Source organism: Lissotriton vulgaris, chromosome 9 (genome assembly GCF_964263255.1).
Source record: "Lissotriton vulgaris chromosome 9, aLisVul1.2, whole genome shotgun sequence".
Lineage (NCBI taxonomy): Eukaryota > Metazoa > Chordata > Amphibia > Caudata > Salamandridae > Lissotriton > Lissotriton vulgaris.
The window spans coordinates 64,874,265-64,902,149 of record NC_141697.1 but is presented as its reverse complement, the minus strand read 5'-3'; the positions used below and the strand labels follow the sequence as shown (position 1 = coordinate 64,902,149).

Genomic DNA, 27,885 nt, shown 5'->3' with positions numbered 1-27,885 from the left:
ACTATAAGCATACCCATATGGACTCTCATCCTCGTCAGAATATTCCTCCTCCAGAAGTAGAGGTGGAGGCAATGGTGTTACCCTACGGGGTGATGTCATTTCTGGAGTAATTAGTCTTTTCCTGATGGAAATTTTCACTTTTTGGATCGTCGACGGTGTCGTCGACGGTGTTGCCGATGAGGAAATCGTTGTCGCTGGAAGTATCATCGACGGTGGAGTAGCAGTCGACGGAGGTCTGATCGTCAACGGTACTGTCGACGAGGTCGACGTCAGGATCATCGTTGCCGAAGTCATCGACGTCGCCGTCGACACTATCGTCGGCGACATCACCGTGGACGTCGAGGTTGTTAGTCTCGTCGATGTAGGATGTAACATCGACGAAGCCATCACCGACGATGTCGTCAGCGAAGCTCTCGATGACGGGCCCGTCGACGGAGCAGAAATCGAAATCACTTGAGTCTTTGACGTCGTCGTCGACGTACCTGAGGAGATTGTCATTGACGGACACATTTTCTTTTCTCCTTTCGCTTCCTAAGGTGTACTCGAAGGTTTCTTAAAGATCTTCTCTATTTCCGATGGCGTAGAGGCAACAGAAAGGCCTTGGCTTACCTTTTTTCCAGATGACACCTCAGGAAGAAGTCCCTCTTTCTCCTTTGGCTGGTGAGGAGATTTTTTGGGACGAAGCCTTTTAGACCTTTCAGAGGTCTTTTGAGAGGCTTTAGCAGGAGGTTCGGCTGAAGTAGAAGGGGATGACCTACCCCTTTTTGTAGACCTCCTTGAAGATGTTGCTGAGAAAGAATCTTCACTATCACTAGACAGAACCTCCTTCCGAGACTTCATTTTTTGTAGCCAAGTCAGAAGTCTTCCTTCTCGGTCTCTCAGAGTTTTGGTCGAGAAGGTCCTGCAGATCTTACACTCAGTGGCCTTGTGATCTGGATATGAGCAATAAATGCAATCTTTATGCTCATCTTCGACATATAACCTCTTCTTTAAGCATGTAGCACAGGCTTTGAACAAAGCTTTCTTTTCAGATATCTGAAGAGAAAAAGGTGTAGAAATCCAAAGTTGAAGAGAAAACTGAGCAGAGCTCAGTGGAGACTCCCTTAGCACAACGTACAGTAGAAAATCTGAGGCTCTGAGGCTCTCTCAGGAGGGTTCTATGGGATGAGCTAATCTGATTGGTTGTTGCAAAATTTTGGTCTCTTTTCCAAAAAGAGGTAGAAAGGCTACAAAATGAGATGAGGCCTAGGCCTTACTTTCTCTTTTGTACATACTGCTATGGTATTTTTTTATTTACAGAGGCTTCCAGGCTGACGACGGGGCATGATACAAAGCATGGGAATCTATGAAAGTGCCAATACTGGGGCAACCATGTAAACCAGTTCAGTTTTGGTTGAGTGTATGCAAATGTATTGTGTCCATATCCTGAAAATCTAACATAGATTACACTCTTTGACCAAGGTGGGACGGGTATGCTCAGACATGAGTCCCGTGCTCTCCATGCCACTGGAATCAAGCTATCCTGGCTGATGATGGCTGATAGCCAGAAACCGGTCCTAGGATGCTTGATTCCGGTCCAGAGACGACATGGCTTGGCAGTTCGGATTGGACTGTTCCCATGAAGCACAGGGTCAAGACTGATTTGCATATGGCCATGTCTGAACTGGGGTGGTGTTGTGAGCAAAATAACGATGGATTAAACCCAGATCTGTGACTGTTGGTGAATGTTTTGACATTGTGCAACATTCCGTCCATCAATTGTTGTTTTTGCAGAAGTTGTTTAGTGTTTCAGTTTTGTTTTGCTAGTGTGGCTAAAACTATTTGTATGTCCCTCGATGGATATACGTTTGATTTTGCAGTGTCAATTATTGCTCCTAAGAAGTGTTAAAGAATATTTGCTTCGGTTGAGCTGAAGACTCAGAGACCTGAAGAGTATGATACAAGTGCTATTGAGCTGTTGGTAGAATGTATAGCTTAGCTTTTAAGGCCAAAGGAAAGAACTAAAAATTGGTAGTGGCAACCAGCTACCTTGAATCTCAGGAACTTGCAATGTTTTCTGTGAATTGAAATGTGGAAATACGTACCTTTGAGATCTAATGATGCCATGTATTTGTGCCTCATTAGGAGCAGTAATTATTGTGTTCTTAGAAAGAAATTGGATTTCGTACAGATCTTGAATGAACTCCAGTCTACTTTATGATGTAGTACGTAGATTAAAATTTGACATTTTGATGGTGATTTGGAACCATTTCTATCCTCCTTTCTGTAGCACATTGTGAATACTTGCCTTCAACTAGCGTAGGAGCTTGTGTTTTACTTTTATTCTTTACAACAGAATTATTGACAGATGTTTTATGAACGTCAGGTATGCTCATACTGAATCGCATCTAATATCCATTTGTTTGTAGTGATTGTTTTCTAATTGTTGTAGAAGGTTGATTCTGCCCACCACAAGCCCCAATATTTTTTGGGTCTTTGTTCTGGTAGCCGGTGCCTGGAAATTGCCAGTGATGTCTGGTGTCCAGGCTATTGTGGTTTTTGGTTGCCTCGCATAGGACTGCAGTTGTGCCTGTCTGTATGGATATTGCTTTTGCTAACAGGGTACATCATCTTGGCAATACATATGAGGTTAAATGAATGCTTGATAAACATGGATAGCTATATATTTGGTATAAACTTCTATACAGCTGCATTCTTCCTCATCCTTGAAAGCACAGAGGCTTTCTTTGTTGAAGAGCACCTCAGGATCTGGCTGTGGCCATCTCTGCCTTAATACACTGCAGAGCATTGCCTACAGGTTTCCCTAATAGACATTGTTTGTAAATGGCATGCCCATGGTTTTATTTGGGACTTCTGGCCTGAAAGAAGCAGCTCTTAACTATCCTTGTTTATGCAAACGATGCATCTAGCCAGTTGGTTGTCTAAAGCCAGTATTTTATATGTCCATTGCTGTGTCTATAAGTGCAGCAGATGCAATCTCTGCCTCGTGGAGAACAATCATCAATTCTAGTGTTATGTCCTGTGGCAGAAGGTCCAGTTATGAGGCTATATTCGATCACATCTATCTATCATATCATTGCTATGACACTAGCAGCTTTGATAGACAGAGCTGCCATAGTAGAGAATCTTTTGGCTACCATGCCATTTCAGCAGGCCTCTCAAGCAAGTTGTGCCATACACGGTGCTATGGGGTCTTGGAAAGCCACTGCACAACCTTCAGGATGACTGAGTCTGCCTTTGGATGACCCAGGGGACAAATCGTTGAAATACCAGGAAATGTACAATTTTTAATCTATTCTGGGTACCAGCAAGTCCGTGGTATCCAGTCCACACCGAATGGAATAGCGTGCTGCATCCCGTCCCTCTGCAAGGGCTTGGGTAAGCTTTGCCTGGACCTCCGCCGGGCACTGCGGCAGCACTTACGCAACCGTATCCCACAGAGAGTGGGTGTAATGGCCCAAAAGGCAGGCGGTGTTGACAGACCGCAACCCCAAACTCAGTGAGGAGAACAGTTTCTTTCCAAACTGATTATACCTTTTGGATTCCCGATCCAGAGGGGCAGTCTGGAATGCGGTCTGGGAGGTAGAGGCCTGGATCACCAGGCTCTCAGGGGTGGGGTGAACGGACAGGAAGCTGGGGTTGCCCGGGGCCGGGCGGTGGCGTCAGGTCATGTTCCGATCTACAGGGAGGCCTGTAGAGGGCTTGGACCAGCTGTCCAGCAGAACATCAGTGAGGGCTTCCTTAAACGGCAGGAGAGGCTCTGAAGAGCTTGCCTGCGGTATGAGCACCTCAGTGAGGAGGTTAGTCCTCACAGCCATGACTGGGAGCTCAAGAGCCAAGGCCTTGGCTGCCGTAGGGCAAACCACGCTGTAAGCAGCCACTTCCTCCATAGCCACGGTAGGAGGGGAGACAAATCCAGTGTTGGGCGAAGTGTCCAGACCACTGGCCTCCCCCAGCTCGTCTGCCCAGTCCTGGCTCAACTGGCATTGCAGTGCCAGAGGGTCCTCAGACCCCTCCCAATCCCCCTCATCATCCATCTCATGATAGTCAGGAATAAATGATGGAGCCGGGTCAACGGTGAAGGGCTCACTGATTGGCGTTGAAGACGGTGCCGCGTGGCACCGGTCCGACACCGGATCCGGACAGGGGTGGCGATCGGGGACGACGCCCTCCGGGGACGGTGCCGGGGGCAACACCCTTGGTGACGGCGCCGGCGGAGGGGTTGTAAGGTTGACCGGCATCATTACGGATCCAGGCCTGGATCCTGAGGATGCCGGGGTTGAAGCCGCCGGCCCGCATGGCTGCCAGACAGACCCGCCGGGCCCAAAGGTCCCACCACGGGGTCCGACGGAGGGAAGCGCGATCTCATGGCCGTGAGGAAGGCGCTGATCTCCTCCGGCGTCGCTTGCAGCCCAGGGACCGGCAGGTGTGGAGCTGGATGCGGCGCTTGCGGCTCCGGCAGAGCACCATGGGTGGTGTCGCCCGAACCCCCAGCCGCGTTGCGCGAGCGTCGGGGGGAGTCGGAAGAGCGATGTCGCTTCTTCAACTTCATGTGCCTTGACTTACCTGAGGATTTGGAGCCCGACGAGTGGTGTCGAATCGCCGAGCTGTGATGACTGAGGCCCTGCGACCAGTCCCCTGACCTCCTCCAGGACCGGGACCTCGAGCGGCTCGGGGCCGACTGCCGGAGCTCGAAGCGCATACGGGACCTCTCCCGCCTAGCCTTCGACGTCAAGGCCCGGCAGTCGGGGCACGAGGCAGTAAAGGCACCGACAGTGGGGGTCAGTAACCGTCATCAAGCAGTTACAATCGTCGCAGGTTTTGAACCAGGGCATCCCTATCGGCACCGAGAGTGGAGGTTATCGACTCGAGAAGATCCAAAAGAGATCAAAAGTTCAGTCAAAAATTTACTTGGAGTACTGCTATTCCCGGATCTGCGCTTGCTGGCGCGGAAAAAAGAAGTACTGACGTCAGTGCGCGAGGGCGGCGTCTAAGTACTCCAACGACGTCATCCCGGCGATCACAACACCAACGAAGGACGCGGAGCCGCAGACAACGCCTACCAAAGCGCAGGGGTACTGCTACGCAAAACTTTCCGGATCCAGTCTGACGCCTGGGGATATTCTAAGGTAAGGAATCTAACACTAACCTGTTTCTTCCAGAGAGTAACCACAGGCTGCATAGTTACAAAACGATCTCGTTTTTTATGCAGCTCATGTATCATCTTCAGGCTTTTTTCTATAATCCATTCAGTGTGTGTCAGTCGGGGCTCCAGCCTTTAGAATGTGCTGATTCCTTTTTTGTTTCCAAAGAGGAGGCCAGTGTAATTCACATCTCCGTGGAAAGAGCGAGGTTACCTGAGAATCTCAGAAAGATAACATTGTCGGAGAGCTATACTTACAGGTATGTGTTTGTTTTACAGCATTATACTTTATATATTCACATCCGGCCCTGAAAAGAGTAAAAACAGTACTGTGGAAACTACCTGGGGAGTTATTATATGTAATGTTATCTAGAATGTATTTGGCACACAGCTGCATTTAGTGTGGAATCACAGCACTCTCACTGGCCAGTGTGAGATTACCTGTGTGTTGGCTGGAGAGGTGTGTAGTTGTAGTATATGTGGAGAGAGTTGGCTGAGGTCCTGTGAAGAGATTTGTGGCACTGCCACACTGACTTGTGCATCTAGGCATTCATCGCGTCATAATACTGCCCTGTAAACATGAGGCCGCACTACAATTTTCTTTTAGAGGTGTATATCAATTGTAGAAGCTGCTGCTCTTCCAGAGTGGGCTGTGGCTCTACTTAGTAACGAATCACTGAAAATTAGGCGGTAGAATACTGTGCAGTTCACTAACCAGACAGCTATGCCCTGCTTTGAAATGACTTGGCTTGCTTTGGGAAGTCTGAATTCCTTTCTTTTGTATAAGTAGTACCACAGAGTTCTACTTGCATTAAACATGCCTAACAGCCTGTCCAATGCACACATAAATTGTTTGGAAAGTATATAGCTTACGAATTCGTTTGATTGAGGTGGCAATCTGAAAGCATTTGTGAATAATTGTGGTTACTTTCTGAATATTAACTTCTATTTCTGTATAGAAAAGCCCGTTTGGGAAGACCTAAATCATACTCCCACGTCATATTGATAATATGCCACCACAGAAGCTACTTTCCCATTAAAGGAACTTGATGTCGCAGAATTAAAGGGACTAAGATTGTTTGCCTGATAGGTTTGCTAGTGTAGGGATGAGGATTGTTTACCCACTGGCTTTGCTAGAGTACCATTCATCTCTCAATGTGGCGCAGTCCTGTGATGAGTAAAAACCGTCTTAACAATTCTTTCAGCCTTTGCTATTGGCATCATAAAAAGCGGATTTCGTCCGGATGATTTCTAAGGATACTGATTGCTACTAAGTACATAGTCTATAATGCAGATTGCTGGGAGATAAGTTTTGCTAAACACGAACTGGATGGCAGAATCTCTTCTGAAGGACACAGTAAGGTGTACTATGTACAGTTACTAAACACGCCTGTCCCACTTGCTTCATATTTGATTCAATGCGCAGCTCATGTGTCTGAGTCTGTTCAGAATACCAGACATGAATGGGATCAATGTAAGTGTGCCAAAAGCAGCGAATCAAAAAAGCTTCTTGCAGGTCATAAAAAGAGACACAACTGATATTCAAAGATTGTCTGAAGTTTTTCTGGATCTGACTTCCAAATGTGGTGGTCGTCTGCGTTTTCAGTCAATGACTTACTTAGATTGTTCTTCACTCCTGCAAAGAAATCATCAGGAGAGAGGATGTGGTGCAACTGCCAGAGCTGTGGACTTTGGAAGGGGACCCAGGTTCAAGTCAGTGAGGGGAACCAGGTTCGAGTCAGTGTCGGCTCAACATCGTGTGCATCTGGGCAGATGGCTTAGTCTTCCTGTGCCTACAAAAAATTAATGTGTCCTGTGTAATGTAAATATGGTGCTCATGTAAAGCGCTCTGATACCTTTGGATTGAGTTTGCGCTATAAAACGGCACAAAAAAGTGCTGGTTCTACTCTGGTAATCACACAGTTGAGAGCCAATATCTACATTGATTGCACATCCCAGAAATGACATGGGGACCTTCTGCTTCCTTTTTCTTTATGCACTACATTTACATGGTGTTGGCCATTACTATCAAAGCCACCTAATAAGTGATTCATAAAAAAAAAAGAAAGCACACTCTATGCTTAACATCTTCAAGAAGACACTCAAGACCCGGCTCTTCGAGATGCTTCCCCCCGCACCCTCCAAAAGCAGGTGAGTATCTCGCTTACAATTCCACTGATTGACTGATTGATATGCTGAGAGTCAGCAGTTCGATGACGCATATATGGAGTGCCTTCTCCTTTTCTACTCATACATCCTTCACTGATTGCGAACAATTGCTGCCTGCACCACAGCGGACTTAATACACAGAAAAGGCTTGCTGAAGGTATGTCCTCTGCCCAATAGAGGGACCATGTCAATGATGAATCAAGAAAATCATGTCCTCCCACTCTCTGGTGACTTCATTCGGTTGATGAACCATCCAGACCTTTAGGCTCAGACTGACAAAGGTTTTGCGTGACTTTATCAACGCAGACTCTATGCAAAATCAATTTGGGGATTTACAAACCAACGCAAATTGGTATTTGCCTTGGTTTGTAAGAAAAAGTACTGCAAACCTGCACAAAATGCTGCTTTGCATTACTCTGTGTCAAGGGGCATTGCATGGGGGGTACATGGGCATTCAAGCAGTAGCATAACAAAAGCCTTTGCATCCTCCACGGTGCAGGGAGGACCCGGAGACCCAGGGGGGCCCTCAGGCACTGTACACAGATGGCGGGCCCTGGCCTGAGAGGTCCTGGCTGGGTCTGGAGCGCTTAGGGGCCTCCATGTACTTTGCAGGGGGGCTTCCTCAAGTTTCGTCACACCACTGCATTCCCATGCAACCACTCATGGTTTTTTATACAAAACCCTGTCTATTAACAATAGTAGACAGGAAGGAGCTACGCGAGCATCCGAGATGGCTGCGTGAGCACAGGGCTCCCAGGACCCTCGCCGCTCTTCGCAAAATATCCTGACGCTATCCTGATTTTTCAGATGGGTTACTGAAGATGATCCCCAGCTGATATCTTTGCTATTTCAAGAATTTGATTTGGACTTCGGGAACCGCAGTTACGTCGATCCGAACTTTTGAGGCCTACCTTGCTGTGAGGCCGGGGGCTTGGCAAGCTGGAACGCCGGGACGAAGTTGAACAACAACGGCTGAGGGGTCTTCCCCCAGTAGCCCTACATCGACTTTCAGTTTCGTTTTTGGGTCCTCGCACTATTAGATAGCACATCTGTTCCGTGTTGTCGGAGGTCCGGTCCGACTCTGCTTCATCAATGAGTGCTTTCGGTTCTCAACGCTTCTGTATCGAACTGCGTTGTCATCTTGGCCACGCGAGCCTACTTTTGTAGACTTTTGGTGACTTGCCTGCTTGCGGCCATTTTCACCAGGTCTCACGGGCCCCTTCGGGGCGCATCTTCCAGTATGGCAGCCAAGGCCGAAAGCGAGAAGCGGAAAACCAAGGCGCCTATTCGCGGGGGGCCGGTCCAAACTAATATCATGGATCGTTATACCCAATCTAAAGGATCCCCCAGTGGCGCCAGCCGCACTCCAGACGACGCCAAGGACGACCCAGCTGTGCCAACTGAACTGTCTCTCCAAGACGTCATGAGCGCCATTGCCAACATGAAGGCTACCATCAGCCAGCAATATGAAGCTCTGGCTCATAAAATTGACACTGTTGCCATCGATGTCACCTTGATCAGAGCCGATCTGTCTAAAATCAACGAGAAAGTGAAATCGTTGGATTTGAGGACTTCTAGCCTCACAGCCGATGTGTCGGAACTACAATCGGAGATTGGCAACATCAAATCATCCAACGACCTCATGTCTCATCGACTGGAGGATTTTGAAAATAGGGCACGACTCAACAACATCCGCGTTATTGGTGTTCCTGAAAATCCCGAAAATCCTTCAACGGACCTCCTGGTGGAAGACCTCGTTCTGAATCACCTTGCTCCTACAGGACTGAGCAAATTCTTTGCCGTGGAACGTGCCCACCGTGTGCCCGGTGGAAAACCGCAGCCGGGCGCCTCTCCGAGGCCTATCATTGCCAAGCTCTTTCATTTTAGAGACCGGAATGCTATCCTGCAGGCCTCGAGGGTGAGCGGCCCGGTAAAATTTGAAAACACTACAGTAAGCTTTTATCCGGACTTCACTCAGCTTGTCCAAAGGCAAAGGATCGGGTTTCAGGGTGTGAAGCGAAGACTCCGAGACTTGGTACTGAAATATGCCATGTTGTTTCCTACCAGACTCCGTGTTGAGTATGAGAACCGGATGTTTTTCTTTGACCGTCCTGAAAGTGTGAGTGACTGGCTGGATTCTCTGCCTGCCTGGAACGATTGAACTGAGCACCCTAGTGGCGCCGAGGGTGGCGAGCAAGAACAGAAGTGACGATGTGGTTCCTGATCTCCGAATACTTGACTTTTCACAGCTGGGGTTTGATTATTTTAATATTGCTGTACCTCATTGTAGTATGCCCGAGGGTGGCGGGGGAAACGAGTCTCTTTCCTCCTCCGGGGTTCTTTTTGTAGATTAGTGTAATGGTAGGGCGACAGGCACACTGCAAGTTGGGGTGGCTTTTTGGTCTAATGCAGGGGTGCAGGGTGGGGGGAGTTGTAACGGGTTTGAGGTGGGGGGAAGTGTTTGGGGGTTTGTTAATTTTTCACAAGGCATCGTATTGTTCTTTTTTGTGATCTGGTTACTGTGTTCGTTGTGGGGTGGATTCCGCATGGGGGGTAGTGGGTTGAGGCTAATATCTTGGAATGTAAACGAGGAGTGGTGTTACAATCTCTGCGCCGCCTGTCCCCCGATGTTGTTTTTTTACAGGAGACACATCTGGTGGGGAATACGTGCCACGCCATGAACAGGTGGGGTACCGTCTAGTTGCACATTCCGGGTTTACCACTGGTTCTAGGGGCGTTGGCATTCTTGTTCGGTCCTCTCTCCCCTTGGAGATAGATGACGTAATCCTCGACGATAGAGGGCGCTACGCGGCCCTCACTGGTAGATGGGAGGGCAGGACTGTTTCGCTTATCACAATATATGTTCCACCGGGTCTACAGACCTCTACTTTCTCAGATATTGGGCGAGTGGTGCTGGGACTCCGCGAAGGTACCCTGGTTATAGGGGGGGATCTTAACTCTGTTGTTTCTGGCAATGTAGATCGCTACCCCCCCAGAGATCTTGCCAACTCTCAATCATGGCTGAGTGGGTTTCTGGAGACTTTTAGTCTGGTGGAGTGCTGGAGGTTGATGCATCCAGAGCAGATATAATACACTTTCCATTCTGGGGCCCATGGAAGACTTTCCAGACTTGATTACATTCTGATGCCGGCAGCGCAGTCCCCTTCTGTCAGAGAGGTCAGACACCTTGCCCGGGGCATTTCAGACCATTCCCCATTGTGGCTCTGTATGGATAGTAGAGTGTGTGGTGTGGGACGAGTCGCCCCCATAAACCCCTGGTATTTACGTAACCCTAAGACCCTTGCAGGTTTAGTGAAGTCTCTGGATCACCATCACGAGGGGTCTGGGTCCTCATCTGTGTCACTGTGGGAGGCCTTCAAGATGGTCATTCGTGGGCAGGCCCTATCTTTAATTGCTGATGCTAAGAAAACCAAAAATCAAGATATTGTTTGTCTTGAGACAGAAATAATTGAGCTTGAGAGTGACTTGGAATCAGGCGTCACTCATGCCAAACTCCACTCCTGAAGCAGCTGGACTATAAATCCCTGGTTACGGATGCTGCCAAAATGATGCACAGGGAGCAGCAGGGCAGATTGTATGATGTTGGGGACAAGGCGGGTAAATTGATTGCTTGGCTTGATAAGAAAGAAAGGACGAATCGTGTGGTTCCCGTGATTCAGAAACTGGATGGAGTGTGTGTGACTGATCCGAATGAGATAGTGGGGTGTTTCGTGGAATAATTTCGTATAGTGTATTCTCCGGTCTCTGATAGAGCTGATGAAGACTCTCATTTGCTGCTACGCGATATTGCACTGCCGTGCCTATCGGAGGCCGACCGAGACCTAATGGTCGCTCCACTTTCTGCTGATGAGATTGCAATTGCCATCCGCTCTGTGCGCTCTGGCAAGGCCATGGGCCCCAATGGTCTGCCCATCGAACTATACAAATTGCGCCCTGATAAAGTTGCACCGTATCTCCGAGATATGTTCCTGGAGTCGCGAGACCTTGGCTCTCTCCCTTGTGATCAGCGATTGGCTACGATTGTGGTTATTCCTAAGGAGGGGAAGCCTCGGGATCGCTGCGCTTCATACAGGCCCATCTCATTGTTGAACGCCGAACCTAAAATCCTAGCTAAAGTGTTAGCTAATCGGCTGATCACTGTGATTGGTGACCTGATCCACCCGGATCAATCCGGTTTTATCCCACATCGTAATACCGCACTCAACCTGCGGCGTTTGCAGGGCGTTCTCGCGAGGGCGGAGTCTATCCATGAGCCGGCCATTTTGGCTTCCTTGGACGCCACGATGGCCTTTGATACTATCGAATGGTCGTATCTTTTGACCGCTCTCGCGAAATTTGGTTTCGGTTCCGAGTTTATCGGGTGGGTGAAACTTCTCTATGAGGAACCTCTGGCACAGGTGGTCATTAATGGGTGAGTGTATGATTCTTTCACTCTTGGGAGGGGTACGAGACAGGGCTGCCCGTTGTCCCCCCTGCTTTTTGCGCTCGCCTTGGAGCCTCTGGCTGCTTGGCTCGGATGGAAGCCTTCGATAAAGGGCATCCGGTGGACCCCAGAGTTTGAAGACCGGATCTCGCTTTACGCTGACGACATCCTGTTGTATCTTACTTCCCCCCAAAAATCGCTTAATGTTTTGTTCGATGTCCTTACTTCATTCGGCAAGAATTCTGGTTTAGTCATAGACAGGACTAAATCCTGTGTCTATGTAATTTCGGGTGGTCTCCCCCCTTTGCCCCGTAGATTTCCCATCCAGGTCTCGCAGACGGGATTCAAATATTTGGGGATATTTATATCATTAGACTCCGCTGTTCGCTATGAACGCAATTTGCTTCCTCCTCTCCAGAGGCTGAGGCTTGATGTTGTTTGTTGGCGTAGATTACCATTGTCGCCGCTCGGTCGCGCTGCACTTTTTAAAATGATTCCCTGCCAAGGTTTTTGTACGCGCTCCAGAATTCATTCGACATTGTCCCTGCTGACTATTTTCGGGAGGTGGAGAGCTTGCGGAGGCGACTTGTTTGGGGCGGGCGTGCGAGAATAGCTCTTGCTAAGCTAACCCTCCCTTGGTATGACGGGGGCATGGCGCTCCCGGACATCAGGCGGTATTATTGGGCCTCCCAGTTGAGCGCGATTAACTACGCAACGTATGCGCCCAGCCCAAATCCTGCATTTGAGATGGATAAGCTTCAGTTGCCGGGTGGGAATTATAATAGGGCGCTCTACTCTAGGGTGGCAGGGAGAAATTTAACAGGTCCCACTAAGAATGCTGTACGAGTCTGGTGTGATGCGAATGCGGCCCTGGGTTGGAAGGATAGACTGACACGTGCAACTCCTTTGTATGTGTCTGAGAGATTGGGATGCCTCTGGACAACGAAAGGTTTTGAGAAATGGGACATGATTGGGATTAGCAGGGTGGGCGACCTCTGGGCCAAGGGTGCAGTTAAGACTTTTGAAACGTTGCAGAAGGAATATGATTTGAGTGACAAGGAATTTTTCAGATACACACAGGTACGCCATGCCTTGACTTCGGTCTTCACTGCAGGTGTTAATATTCCTGAATCTTCCCCGCTGGAAGATCGTGTGCTTGATGGTCACGTGCCTGATAGCACGATCTCATTAATTTACAAGAAATTGATCAATTATCGGGCGGACCTTCTTATACGCCTCTGAGAGCTCTGGACTGGGGATGGGCTGGAACTTGACAATGAAGACTGGCAGTCTGCCTTATCTTCACCTAAGGAGGTGGCTATTCCCACCCGTCTCCGCCTTGTCCAACTTAAAATTCTTCACCGTGTGTATGTCACCGGTCCCCGTTTGATTTCCATGGGTTATTCTGCTGATGGGCTATGTAAGCGTGGTTGTGGAGTGATTGGTACCTACCTCCATATTATCTGGGAGTGCCCGGAGGTGGCTGCATTTTGGAACCGTGTACATGCTGTGATGAAGAGTGTTACCGGAATCGTGCTGTTGCCTGAAGCCCGGCGATGTCTGTTGAATGTGTGGGAACCAAATGATTATAGTGTCGCTCAGACCCGGTGGGCGACCCTTGGGAACATGATTGCCAAAAGAGACATTGCACAGTTGTGGGGTTCCCGGCGGCCGCCCACCGTGTCGGTATGGAAGGATAATATGGATTGGTGTATGTTTAGATAAAAGACTGTGTATTTGGCATGGGGTAGACCGAGGGCGTGGACTAAAGTCTGGAGTCAGTGGAACGCCTACCGCTGGAACATATGTACACCCCCGTTTGATGACAATCTGGACATCTCCCTCTCCCCATGATCCGACATTCCATGTCTTGCTTAACTTTTGTTCACATTTTTGGCTTCCCTGCTGGCCCCCCGATCCCCTTCATTAACTTTCAGCTCACACAACTTTGCACATGGGGTTCCCTCCCGTACGAACACGATTCCGCATAAAATGTTTTCTTGCCTTGAGACTCATTCCTTTCCCTTTATTTATTTTATTTCGTTTATAAAATACAAAATAATACTCCATTATATCTCTATCCTGTGTTGCTACGAATCTCATCCTGAATCGCTGCCGGGCCTCAGGGATGTCAGCGAAAGAGCTGTGGAATATGATGAATACTTTTGTGTTGATTAGCGGCCGGCCCCTGTGGTTGTAGGCCCTTGTATGTAACTTTCTTTAATGCACAATAAAGATTAAAAAAACAAAAACAATAGTAGACAGAGTTTACGGAGATATGGTGCTGTCCTCTCTCCCTCTTATGCAATGCAGTGAGCACAACAACTTTGGGTGCTGCGCTGCTGTGCACGAGAGTTTTATAAAACTGTCCGGTAGTTTGTTATTGAATGTGAGTGATACATGGTGAAATCTTTTGTCATGGGCCATTTGTAGTCTTATTGAATGTAAATGCATACTCAGAAAGCTGTTTGTCATCAATAAAGTGACAGCATATTGCCCTTTGAGTCCTGTTACTTTGCAGATGTTTGATATCATAAACTGCCCATGCATTGAGACAAGAAAGTAACATTGTCTCTAATTTATAGAGAATCCCAAAATGCAGGTAAGTGGAAGTGGCCTTTGGAAAGATGCTGCTGTAAATTGCCAATTGCACCCACAGGGTGAAAAAGTGGATCATCCCTTCATTTTTTTGGAAAATGCCATATACGCAATTACAGCTCCTCCAGGCGAGATTTTAAAGGACTATTCCCTGTTGGGAAAGGAATAATCCCGTACAAGGTATTTGTTTGAACTCATGCTTGGGTGTGTATTACATCGATATTAATCTAGAAGTTGGTGATTACCATTTTAGAACCAACTATGCAAACCTTCCTCTGGCCAGGACGTAAATGGTAGGGAGAGGTGATTTCTTTGAATGCCAAGCTTGCAATGGAATCCAGGGCCTTTGTAGCCACTTTTGCATTTCTGAAAGGGTCAATAATGTTAATAACCTCATTGGCTCCAAGTATAAAAGTCGAGGGGTAGCCTCTATATAAATTCACCCATCATTTCCCGGATGGACCTGACTTCAGTGCAGAGCAGCACATCGGCACCTGATGGCGCCGGGGTACTGCTGAAAAGTTTTCAGATCTAGCCTGATGCCTGGGAAATATTCAAAAGGTGAGGATGCTGTGGCTAGAAGTCTGTCTGTAAGAACACTCTTACACTCCTAGGTTGGGTAAAAGGAAGGATAAAAAGGCTCATTGATTAGAGATCATCTTGCATTACTGAGAGTAGGATGTAGGTGCAATGGGTTTTGGGATGCGAGCCCCTCAGAAGGACACAGGTACGTTCTTGCATGCCTCCCTTACATTCCAACACACAGACCCTTTGTTTGCTCTCAGCATTGTTTGTACGCTGGCTGGTTTGATAAGACAAACGTGAACACAAAATGGTTCACAATGTGTTCTAGGATCCTTTCTCTCCCTAAGGAACAATTCTACAGAATAGTACTCCGTGGATAGCCCACGATCAGGCAACGCTTTGCAAATTTGAACTCCTACTGTTGTACACAACAGTATTACAAAAACTAAAGAAATTTTACTTTGCATCTCTTGAGGTGTTTATAGAATGGGAAATGGAGCAAACGGATTCTGCGTCAAGCACAGCGCCAGGGGGGTCAAATCAATTTTCTCTAATCGTACGTCTATGAGAAACACAAATCGAGCAAAACCAATTTGCTTCCTTTTAGGCTTGGTGCAAATTGTAGGCTATATTTCCCTTATGATAGCCTTAAGCATTAGGTTGCAGATTTTTCTGAGACTTCTCTCTGCCTCTATTTCCCATCAATCCCTCCGTTCAGCGCACGACCCATCACTCACTCTCTATTCCCCTATCCCGTCCTCTCTTACCATGGTTCTTGCTAGCACTTCCCTACTTTGCTCACCTTCGCCATCATGGCGGAGTAGGCTGTGTACAAAGGGTCATCTTCCAGTTTGCTGTGGGTAGAAAAATAAGGTAAAAGTTACACTGTCACCGTATCAGACCTTTCCAAAACAACATTTTTAAGATGAAACAAAGACATACATATCTGTTAAATGAAGGGCAATCCTGTGCAGACAAAGTGTGCTCTTGCACCTGATAGGCGAGGTGCAGGTACAAAGGCTGCATTTGCTTTAACACACCCGTGATTTGAACAACCGAGGGAGGGGTTCTTGGCACATGTTGAAATTCTGAGCCCTGATTTACTAAAGTTTTATTCTTGCACCCTCACAATGATGCAACACAAAACACGTACTTACTATTCTATGGACCTGGATGGTCAACGCTAAATTGTGTTGAGCTGCGCAAGCACCCAAGTAAACTTTTGTAAATGGGGGCCGTGGTGGAAGCACATCAGAGCGCAAACCTCAGCTCCCTGTCACCTTGTCGCACACTCTACTTCAATTCAAATAAGGTTGACTAAACTTATAAGAGGGTGCCCTCAGCCCCCGAATCAATGCAGATGATTGTGCCAACCAGCATTGCGCCCAAGCACTATCCAGGCACCGAGCCCATTCCATCTTTGACCGCTTGGCCTAGACCATAACAAGTCTGCCGGCCTTGGGAGGTTCATTTCACTCACCCACGCAAAGTAAGATGACGAGGAGTGGGATGTTGAACTACACCATCTATTTCCACCCTGCATCTTTGTTCACATTTCCATCTGTCTCCAAACCCAGTCACTCATGAAATGAATCAATCAAACAGACAATGATTATGATAATAAAGTTTCACCCTCGCGGAAACATTTTTCCACGTACTTGTCATTAAATCACTGTAAGTGAAATGCGGAGTCATTAAGCTTTTACACAAAAACAAAGAAAAAACTGCACCTACCTGTCACGTGTTATTCAAGTGCTCATCATGCCAGCCTCCGGGCGGGAGGCAGGTGGGGTAACCGAGGTTTGTACTCTGCTGCGGTGGTGGACTACAGTCTGACATTTTTAGAGATCTTCACCTGCCTAATGAAGATCTCTCTGCTTCAGGGGAGGTGTCACCATGGTGGCTTCACTGAAGGCACTACAGCTTTGTGTGGGATCATTTTTGTGGTGTCCTGTTCGGGACTGCCCGGCTTATTTTTGTTGTTGTTTTCCCATGTATGGGCTCCTGTCCAGCCCAGATAAGAGAGTTGCATACTTATGAGCAACTGGGCCAAATATCCTCTCTAAATGCCCTACATTGCTAGATGATGCAAGCTGCTGGGGATGCCACACCCAAGCATCCTACAACAGCCCTTCTCTGTTTCATTCTCAGGAGCTGTGAGGCTTCTTCCTAAAGAGCTCCCCACTGTCAAAATGCATGTCCTCCCCATAGAACCCCGAAGACCTCCCAACACACCTCTATGGATGGTCAAGGATCACTGAAATAATATCGAGGGACAGAATATCGACCATCAGAATATCATTGACAAAATATCGACAGTCAAAATATCGAGTTTCTATCTACAAACAGGTAAGTACAAAAATATCGAGTTAAAAATATCGTTTACTAAAATATAGTTTTAAAAAATTTCGACTTTACTAAAACAATGTTAAATTACATTAATATTAAAAATTAATTACTAAAATATACTTAAAATACTTAAATTAACTTATAATAATAAAATAATTAATGAAAGTTAAAAAAAAATGTTATTTCATATTTGTTAAAACATATATATATAGTAACAAAATATAACTAAATATTAGCCAATATTATTAACGTACAATAACAAAAGTGTAAAAATTGCTATTCCTACTCCAAAGAGTGCAAGCGTAGGGAAAGCGTTGGATAGCATAGGGGTTAAAATTACACTTCCCACTCCAGTGGGTGCAACAGTAGGGAAAACGTTGGATAGCGTAGAGATAAAATTAACTATTCCCACTCCAGTGGGTACAACAGTAGAGAAAGCGTTGGATAGCGTAGGGGTAAAAATTACTATTCCCACTTCAGTGGGTGCAACAGTAGGGAAAGCGTTGGATAGCGTAGGGGTAAAAATTACTATTCCCACTCCAAAGAGTGCAACAGTAGGGAAAGCGTTGGATAGCGTAAGGGTAAATATTACTATTCCCACTCCAAAGAGTGCAACAGTAGGGAAAGCATTGGATAGCGTAGGGGTAAAAATTACTATTCCCACTCCAGTGGGTGCAACAGTAGGGAAAGCGTTGGATAGCGTAGGGGTTAAAATGACTATTCCCACTCCAAAGAGTGCAACAGTAGGGAAAGCGTTGGATAGCGTAGGGGTTAAAATGACTATTCCCACTCCAAAGAGTGCAACAGTAGGGAAAGCGTTGGATAGCGTAGGGGTTAAAATTACTATTCCCACTCCAGTGGGTGCAAAAGTAGGGAAAGCGTTGGATGGCGTAGGGGTTAAAATTACTATTCCCACTCCAGTGGGTGCAACAGTAGGGAAAGCGTTGGATAGCGTAGGGGTTAAAATTACTATTCCCACTCCAAAGAGTGCAACAGTATGGAAAGCGTTGGATAGCGTAGGGGTTAAAATTACTATTCCCACTCCAGTGGGTGCAACAGTAGGAAAAGCGTTGGATAGCGTAGGGGTTAAAATTACTATTCCCACTCCAAAGAGTGCAACAGTAGGGAAAGCGTTGGATAGCGTAGGGGTTAAAATTACTATTCCCACTCCAGTGGGTGCAACAGTAGGGAAAGCGTTGGATAGCGTAGGGGTTAAATTTACAAAGTAAATACTTCATATATTATTTAATAATTTAAAAATGAATATTAATAATTAATAAAAAATAAAAAAAATTGTATATATTATAATAATTAATATATTACAATTACTAATTAACAATAATTATTTCAATTGATCACCTATTAATGCAAATTAATAAAAAATTAAAATTAATTATTTAATAATTAAAAATTATTTAACAATTATTTCTAATTAAATACATTTAAATACATTTAATTATTTAATTAATTATGAATAAATTACTTCCCACCCTATTCCCCTATAAACCCACAACCCGCTACAGAAAATAAATTAGTAACATTTACATAATTACCAATTAATCAATTAATTACAATTTATTACCAATTAAAATTGTATTAATTAACAAATATAAATTAATTAACAATTAATTAAAAATTACTATCAATCAATAAATTTACATATTTAATTAATTATAATTAAATTACTTCCCACCCTATTCCCCTATAAACCCACAACCTGCTACAGAATTAAATTACGCAATAATTATAAAAACAAAATTAATTAATTAAAATGAATTATAACATAAATACACACTTTTCACACATATTATAACATAAAAATAGACTATAAAAAATTAGATATTATTAAAAAATCGATATCTTTAACTATCTATATTATATACTTCGATATTTTAACTTTCTATATTTTTAACAGTCGATATTAAATCACTTGCCTCAAAAACAATATTTTGGTTATCTATATTCTGTCCTGTCGATATTTTGTCCAGTCTATATTTACTACTCGATATAATGTCCAAATGATATTTTGGAGTCGATATCATGTCTGCGCACCGATGGTCACATCTCTACCCATTTACCAAGCCGCTGAATTCACTGCCTCAAGATCAGAGCCCAACGGGGGGCGTGGCTAGCGTCCGAAGAAGATGTCGGCAGCTCCCTAGCTCTCCCGGACGGAGGAGACGGAGGTGGACTCAGCACGACTCTCCTCGTCATGTGCAGTCGCTTAAATGAGGGTTGTGGTGTAGGAGTCCCTGAGGAGTTGGAGAGTTCCCATTTGGAGGCACTTTGTGGACTCTTCACATTTTTTTTTCGCATGTGAGTGTAGTGCGGCATTCCCAGACTCATGGCCGCCATTTTACGCTGACCGCTGACGGAACCTCTCCAACGCGGTACTTCACTTCTCATATTTGCTGCACCTCCGAAATGAGTCCTTATAATTCCACCACAAATAATCCTTGCTTCCCCCTTTATATCCTTTTTTAAGTAGGATATTTCACGGTTTTGTTAAACTAACGACCGCCGCCATTTTGTGATTTGCCGCCGATGGTGCTTCTGTTCCAATGCGGCTTTCATATCCTTAGCAAACAACGCTCATGTCGTTCATGTCGTTCTTCTGAGTATTTTTCTTTTTCTACGCTTGTTAGCGCTGTTTCCCCATGAGTAAAGCGTGTGGTAATTTACCGCAGCCAGTTACCATTATTATTTGCCAGTGACAGAGTGAAATATCAACGTGGCTCTCCACATTTCAATACTGGCATTCATTTACATATTCTCAGCGTTTTTGTCCTTCGCTCCAGTGGAATATGTCACTAAATACTCTACAATGCCATTTAACATGTGAACTTAATGACTTTATATGACTCAGTTGTTCAGCTCTCCTCAGTGCATTAACTGACCATTTCCTCACTCGATTTTTCACTGACTCATCGTGCTGGTACCCTCATTTTGCGGCTACATTTTCTTTGCTGATTTATGTCTGGTTTCCCCAATACTTCATTTATATACATTGTATTTGTATATGTTATTCCCGCAACTTCATCAAATATACATGACATGTCTTTTGAGGGTAACTGCACACAACATAGTTTGAATTTTATGTACATTTCTTTTTTGCTTTACTATTGATGCTTGTATACCATGGTGCTCTCATTCAATTTTTGATTTATTGATAACATGTGACTACCCTGCTATAGTAATTTACTAAGCTATTCATGTACTGTGCATTCTTCTTACTGTTTCCTTATGTCATGGAGATACTATTTAGGAAGCTGTGAATTGCACTTTCATTGTTACAAATTTTCATATTTTAGAATATCTCTCTACTCTATGGGGAGGTTATTTAAGGGCCTATATAAATCTACTTCTTCGCCTCGCAAATTTCAGTGTTTATCAATGGAGGACTTACCTGATACCCCACCCAAGGGTTCGTCGACATCTTCTATTACATCGGCCTCTTGCACTACCAAAGGGTCAATTAAGAGGCTGAAGAAGGATCCTCCCTCTCCTCCTAAACAGCCTGCTTCAGTTACAATGGACATCTTGTTAGAAAAAATTAAGGCTTTACAACCTTTTATTGAGGAAACTAAATCTACACTTCAGATGCTATCTGATAAATGGTCAAATGTGGATGAACGGATTACCATATTGGAAAAGAATGTTACCTCCCTTAACTCCTCCACATCCAAAGTGGACTCTTTATGCACACAAGTTTCAGTTTTGCACAAGCAAATCGAAAATTTGGAAAATAAAAATAGGAGAAATAATCTCCGCATATATGGTCTCCCTGAATGAACAAAAGGTTCCGATCCAATTGCATTTTTCAAATCCTTTTTACCAAAAATTCTTAAGTTACCGGAAAGCACCATTTTAAATATTCAGAGAGTTCATCGTTTATGTACAGCAAATAACATGATGTCCTCTTCCTCCACAAACAAACCAAGAGGAGTGATCCTATATTTCCTCGAATATACTGATCTATTGAAAACTTTATCTGCAGCTAGAGCTATGAATCGCACCACCTGGTCAGGAAACTCCATATACTTTTCTCCAGATTATGCCAAGTCAACTCGGACCGTCGCAAGGAGTTTTTAACACTTCGGCCACAGCTATGCACATTGGGAGCATGATACAGTCTTTTTCACCCCAGCCTCTTTAAAGTGACTTTTAACAACAAAACTACTACTTATGATGATCCACTGAAATTGAAGAGTTTCCTTTAATCCCACAATGCTGAAACAATGGATACTGCTTCTCCATCGAGCTCTAAATAGTCTCTTTTGGATCTTCTCATGAGTCTGCTTTGTCCATAGTCTTTAATTCTGTTTATGACTCAAATGTAGTCTATTGAGATGTACACTTAGTAAATTCTTATTCTCAATGATTTTATTATACAATGTTCTCTTTTATTTTTTCACAGGTCCCCTCCTGCATGTTGTTCCCTCCCTCATGTTCTGAAATCCGTTGGTGCCGCTCTCTTTTTCCGCCCTCCCTCCTGTGTTTTGGACACATCATTGTTCTGTGTGGCCTTCCATCCTTTCGTCCCTCGTATGTCCTGGATGTTATGTAAGTCTACTACTGCATCTACTCTCTCATTCTTTTTTTTTTTTGTAAAATTTTTTATTTTGCAGACAGAGAAAAAAATAACAATAAACAAAAGGTACCACATTGGGCGCGTAGAAGGTCCCACACAGTGGGAAGGCTTAAAAGGAAGATGAGGCAGAGCAGCAAAACAAAAAGTCTGCAGTTGCTGGTAATGTCGGCAGTCCCGGATCAGTCCCCCTCCAAGGGGTAGCTCAAGTAGTGCAGCCAGCAAATAGTCCAGGAGCGCTCCAGTGTTCAATTAAGCCTCATCTCGGCGATGTAACTGTCCCAATGTAGCAACCCACCCTTCCCCCCAAGAACTCCCCCCCCGTGATGGCGCCGCTCGCAAACCACATTCATCCAACAAGCATACTCTAAAGCTGAAATAAGTGTAAATTCCTTAACGATGCTGGGCACACAGCCGAGGGCAAGCCCGCAGAAAGAAAGGTCACCAAGGGGCCCCACTCGTGCTTGAAGTTTTTGTATTTGCCTATAAATATATCCGCCATTCTCTCGAGACTCAAGAGTCTCCACAGTCTAGAGTGCCAAAGGGAAACCGCCGGGGCCTCCTTCCGTTTCCAGGCCGAGGCCAACGTGAGCTTGGCCGCGCCGAGACACAGCCATAAGATCTTTTTATCGGCTCGTGATTGGTGTTCCAGGCCGGGGTCTCTCAAACCCAGCAGCATGAATTCAGGGGAGTCATCGACAGGGTACTGCAGAATGTCCTTAATATGGGACAAGATCTCGACCCAGAAGGGCTTAATGATCGGGCAATCCCACCAAATGTGGCGGAAGTACCCCAGAAGGCCACAACCTCTCCAACACCTGTCCGTGGCTGCTGGGAAAATGCGATGCAGTCGAGCCGGGACCATGTACCATTGCGTAAGAGTTTTGAAATGCGCCTCCCTCAGGAGTATGGAGTGATTAAACTGCGTCATGTCCTTCCATAGCGCCGACCATTCTCCGTCGCTGATATCTCTCCCCACCATCTCCTCCCATTGCTCCATGTAGCGCGGTCTAGGGGAAAGGACCGAGCGGAGCAGCAGCTGATATAGAAAGGAGATGGTCCCCTTCATGGCCGAGGTCTTCAGGAGAAAGGCCTCAAACTCGGATAAAGGTCTCGTCGCCGCCTCCCGCACCGCGGGCGAAGTGACCCAATGTAGCAGTTGCAAATGCCGATACCTTTCCCCTGGCAGCACTTGGTAGTCCCGCATGCAGTTCTCAAACGTCAGGGGATCGGGGCCATGGAACAAGTGAAGTAACGCCCGGCATCCCCCCTCCCTCCAACCGTCAAAGGGGCCCTCGGCGAGCGCCGGAGGGAACTCTGGATTAAAATGCAATGGAGTGAATGGGGATGGAAAGGTCGTCCACCTCTCATCGCCAGCCAGAGTGTCCCAAACTTTCAGCGTAGTCCCCGTGGGGGTACTAATATACGCGTTAACCGGGCGGTCCCGCTTCGGCTTCCATGCAAGGTCCCAGATGGACCGGCCTACCACACTCCGGTCCATGTGTAGCCAGTGTTTGTCCGAGAACTGCTGTGACCACTCTACCATAACTCTAAGTTGGGTCGCCTTGTAGTAGAGGTTGAAGTCCGGAAGGCCTACCCCCCCTTCATTCCGCAGGCGCCGCAGGAGCGTAAACGAAAGCCGCGCCCGACCACCCTGCCAGACAAATTTCAACATCATCGATTTGAGGTGGCTAAAAAAAGTGGAGGGCAGTGGGATTGGTAAGGCCTGGAATAGGTATAGATACTTGGGGAGAAGGACCATCTTGACAGCGTGTACCCGTCCTAACCAGGAGAGGAATTTAGGCTTCCACCTCTCCAGGTCCGCGCGCGAGTTGGCCATAAGGGGCGGGAAGTTGGCCGCGAAGAGGCCGCCAACCGTAGGAGTGAGGTGAACCCCTAGGTAAAGCAGGGAGCCCGAGGCCCAGGCCAACGGTGTCGTCGCCTTCACCCGAGCCACCTCGGCCTGAGAGAGGGTCAGGTTCAGGACATGCGACTTGCCATAGTTAATCTTGAAGCCGGCCACCCAGGGCTTAATTTGAGCCGGGGCTTGCCGGTGCTTAGCACCAGCACCTAATTATGAGGGCCGGGTCTATGTCACGGCAGCCGCGGCATTGATTAAGTGCACCTGTGACTGTGTAAATTAAAATCTCTAGTCGTGACTACTCGTGCGTTAAATACTGCATTCCGACTCCGAGTGTTAGTTACTGCGGGGCCGGCCGCCGGGCTCGTTGACACTGACAGATAGTCTTAGTAGGGGGGGGGGATGACGTGACGTGAGCCAGTCCACTGCACTTGTTGTTTCGATTCTCCAGGATTCTTGTCAGCATCACGTGAGTAGTAGGTAGTCTAGTCCTACCTTACTGTCTCTGACTGTTCAACTTCTTTAAAACTTGCCTTTGCCTGCCAGTTGCTGGCAGCAGCGGGTCAGGCCGCCACAGGGTCGAGTCGCCATGCCAGGGCCCCAGTGTGGGTGGGAGTCTGTTCTTGTGCTGGTTGGAGGCCAGGGCAGGGCTTTGCTGCGGGGGTGGGAGCTGTGCGCGGCAGAGGCAGCCACGCATGCGCAGATGCCAATGCACACTCATTTTCGCTGGCTGCCCGCCCGACCCCAGCATACCCGCCCGCACCTCCTCACCAGCAGCAGCGTGAGGGCCGGCAGCCATCCCTGAGACCAGTCCTGCTCCTGCCTGAGACGAGACCAGTGTGGTGGTGGTGACGTAGCAGGAGTTGGGAGCTCAGTCACTCTCTGGACCAGTGCTCCTCAGCAGGTGAGGGCGAGGCAGGCAGGGCCTTGCCGGGGCCGGGGAGACTGGTGGTGACACTGACGTTAACTTAGGACCGATACGATAGGCGGTGTAATAGTAGGCCGGCCCGGCCGGTGCCATAAAAAAAAAGTTGCGCAGTTGAGGCCTACCTACGGTGGGACAGACTGTAGTAATAGGCCGGCCCGGCCGGTGACATTAAAAAAAAAAGTTGCGCAGTTGAGGCCTACGGTGGGACCGTGGGTCACGCCAGTCACTGGTTAATGTTGTTTTTGATCCCCGCCTGGTTTGATCATCGACGTCATCGTCATCAACGTGATCATGTTGTTGTCAGAATGCCAGTGCACTGCAGTGGACAGTAGTGCCCAGGAAGTGGCTATTTATTAATGCGCAGTTGCGGCAGGGCTGGTGGATACATGAAGAATGATATGGGAATGTTTATGGGTTTTGCATAAAGCTGGTTTCATCATGCTTCCTCTTTAGGGCACCAGGTCTTACCCTATATGGGGTTTTTGTTGGTTATGACGCCACAGTACACGCAGCCATCGATCTGACCCTTCTTCTCCCACTAATTTGTTTCTTCTTTCCCCATCCCTCGCATTCTTGATCATTTCTTTTCTCCCCTTCCCCGCCCCTGTCCCCCTCCCCTCCTCTGCCTGCCGCATTTCTACTTGTCACGTCACCCTTTCCAACCTCCGTGTCGTATCTTCATCGTCTACAGTCACCTACTCATTTCTCTTCTGACTTCTCTGTTTCTTGTCTTTTTTTTTTTTACCAAGCTCCTATCTCCTTTTATTCATCCTCTGACCTCTTCCAATAATTCATTTTTTTCTTTTTCACCCCGACTCCCTTTCGTGTCACTTGTCTTTTCTTTCTATTCAAATTTCAACCGTTTTATGCAGACCGACTGGCCATGCGCCTTCAGAACTGGAGACTGCCTGGCTGCTGGACCGATCAGGAGATTCGGTTTAGTTTTAGCAGGGCAGTGGAGATCAGATTCGGTTTCGTTTTTTTTCAGGGCAGGGAGGGCACGCAGCCTCATAAAAATAATCTGTTGTGTTGCCTGTCCTGCACGGTTGTCTGAATATCCCAGCTACAGCATCATATAGATGGATGCTGGAAAATTAATTGGGATTTGCTCATTTAATGTAAACCCATCAGTGGTACCTGACATTTTACTTGTCGTCCACGGCCAGATTTAATGTTTCCATGCTGCAGTGACAAATAAATCTGAAATGGGCAGCTTTTCTCCTGCTCCTGTGCCAGGCATGGCAAATATATTGCTGTCGGGTATAGAATTTCTCCTAGCCAAAGTTAACACTAATTCAAGGTCTTAGAGTGCCATGAGAAGATTACTTTTTTGATACAATACAAATCCTGTAGTAACTGCAGTAGAACCACAACTCACACTCAGACCCACCTTTTATTATCATATCACAGACCCGCCATTGTCTCTTATTTTCTTCCATGTCATTGGTAACTGCTGCTTTCTATGTCAACTTTGTACCACACATAAAGTGCATTTGTAAAGCCCACGTTCACTCGTAGGCTTCTTGCCACTGAATAACAGATGTTTATTGTTGCCCAACTCAATGGTACTCATTTTATCGACCTCAGAAGGATGAAAGGCAGAGTGGACTTATCAGGATTTGAACCATTGACCATGAGGTCGAACACAGACCCATACAGTGGACCTATTCATCTGCTAAGCCAACAGACCACACTGCTTTTGCTACCCAAACAGCAAGCAGAAAATAAAAAGCAAGTCCCTGTCCCACAGATCTGCCCGTTGGAAGTCAAAAGATGGAGAAACTTCAACTTCTCATGAACACAAGCCCTGCTGCCGGCACTCATGCATTGCAATGCTACAGCTGTTTTTCTCAGCACTGAAAAGCACTGCAGCCATTGAAGTGTGTGATTCCACAGCAGAGGGAGCTAACACTGCATCTATATTGCAGTTCAGATTCAAATGTTGGTAATTGTTTGGGTGGTCCCAGCCAGTGTAACGCGGGGTTACTGGGCTCTGCTTTTGACAGTTTGATTTTTTTCATCTCTCTCATCTCATCTGGCAACATTACTATTGGATCCAGACCGAGCACTATCTCCCGTTTAGCACTGGACTTTTCGGGTAGCGCGTCATTGCTGTGCAAGACTTATTCAGAGAACTAGAGCGTGTTACAAATTCAGAACTCCACCAAGCAAACACTGATGCTGAATAAATCAAAAAAATAATCTGTTTTATTTTTTAAAAGAAAACATGCTTTAATTCATGCATGAGTAAATACAAAACTTAAAATTACAAATGAACACAAAGAAAACCAGACTTTTGTAGCCCTCCTGAAGTAGAGATCTGTGCAAGAAAGTGTGTAAGTGATAACATATGTAAATTCCTTTCTTGTGGATGGCTCACAATGTAAAAAACACTTCCTATTGCATTTGTCAGAGAGTTAGTTCACAATGCTGAAATTCGGATCAGCCAGATATATATTACCTCTGACTTTTAGCAGTCCCAGTTGAAAAGGTGGGTGGAGCTAATATAGTAAGTGGGTGGAGCCAGCAGATGAAGTGGGTGGAGCCAGAGAAAAGTAGGTGTGGCCTCCGACAAACATTTGAGCACCTGCACTTCATATTTTACAAATTAAGCACTGCGGCCACCGCCTCAAATTCCAGCAATATATCACGCACACACGGGAGAGAGTTAGCGGGGTCGGCCACCGACAAGAGGACATCGTCCGCAAAAAGGGTGATCTTGTGCTGTTCCCCAGTGAACGGGATGCCCTTCACCCCTTCATGCTCCCGGATAGCCAGCGCCAGAGGCTCAATACTGAGTGCAAACAGCAAGGGCGAGAGGGGACACCCCTGCCTAGTGCCCCGTGAGTGCTGGAAGAAGGCCGACAAATGGCCGTTCACCGCCACCCGGGATCGCGGGCTGCAAAAGTTGGCTCTCACCATCGCGATGAAGCGATCGGAAAAACCAAACGCACGTAACGTGTGGAAAAGAAAGCCCCAGTCCACTCGGTCGAAGGCCTTCTCCGCATCCAGCCCCACCAAGACCGCCGGGATGCGGAACCTGTCCGCCTTCTCTATAAGGTGGATTACCCTCCTAGTGTTATCATGCGTCTGGCGGCCTTTGATGAAGCCAGACTGATCCGCATGGATAAATCGACGGCAGCAGGTCCTGCAGGCGGCTCGCTAGAATAGCCGAGTAGAGCTTCGCGTCTATGTTGAGCAAGGCTATGGGGCGGTAAGAGGCACACTGCTCTGGGTCCTTCCCTGGCTTCGGCAGGACCGTGATCACCGCCTCCGCAAG

The 27,885-nt window shown here is 46.6% G+C and overlaps 1 protein-coding gene across 5 annotated transcripts in view; it reads right to left on the bottom strand.

Moving 5' to 3' along the window:
• Positions 1 to 27,885, bottom strand: part of RYR3 (ryanodine receptor 3) — a 1,864,151-nt gene that overhangs the window by 443,397 nt on the left and 1,392,869 nt on the right. For all 5 annotated transcript variants that reach the window (XM_086937034.1, XM_086937032.1, XM_086937031.1 and 2 more), the window contains one exon: positions 15,682 to 15,733. In XM_086937034.1, coding sequence (XP_086793160.1) covers positions 15,682 to 15,733 — 52 coding nt within the window. The remainder of the gene's footprint in view (positions 1 to 15,681; positions 15,734 to 27,885) is intronic.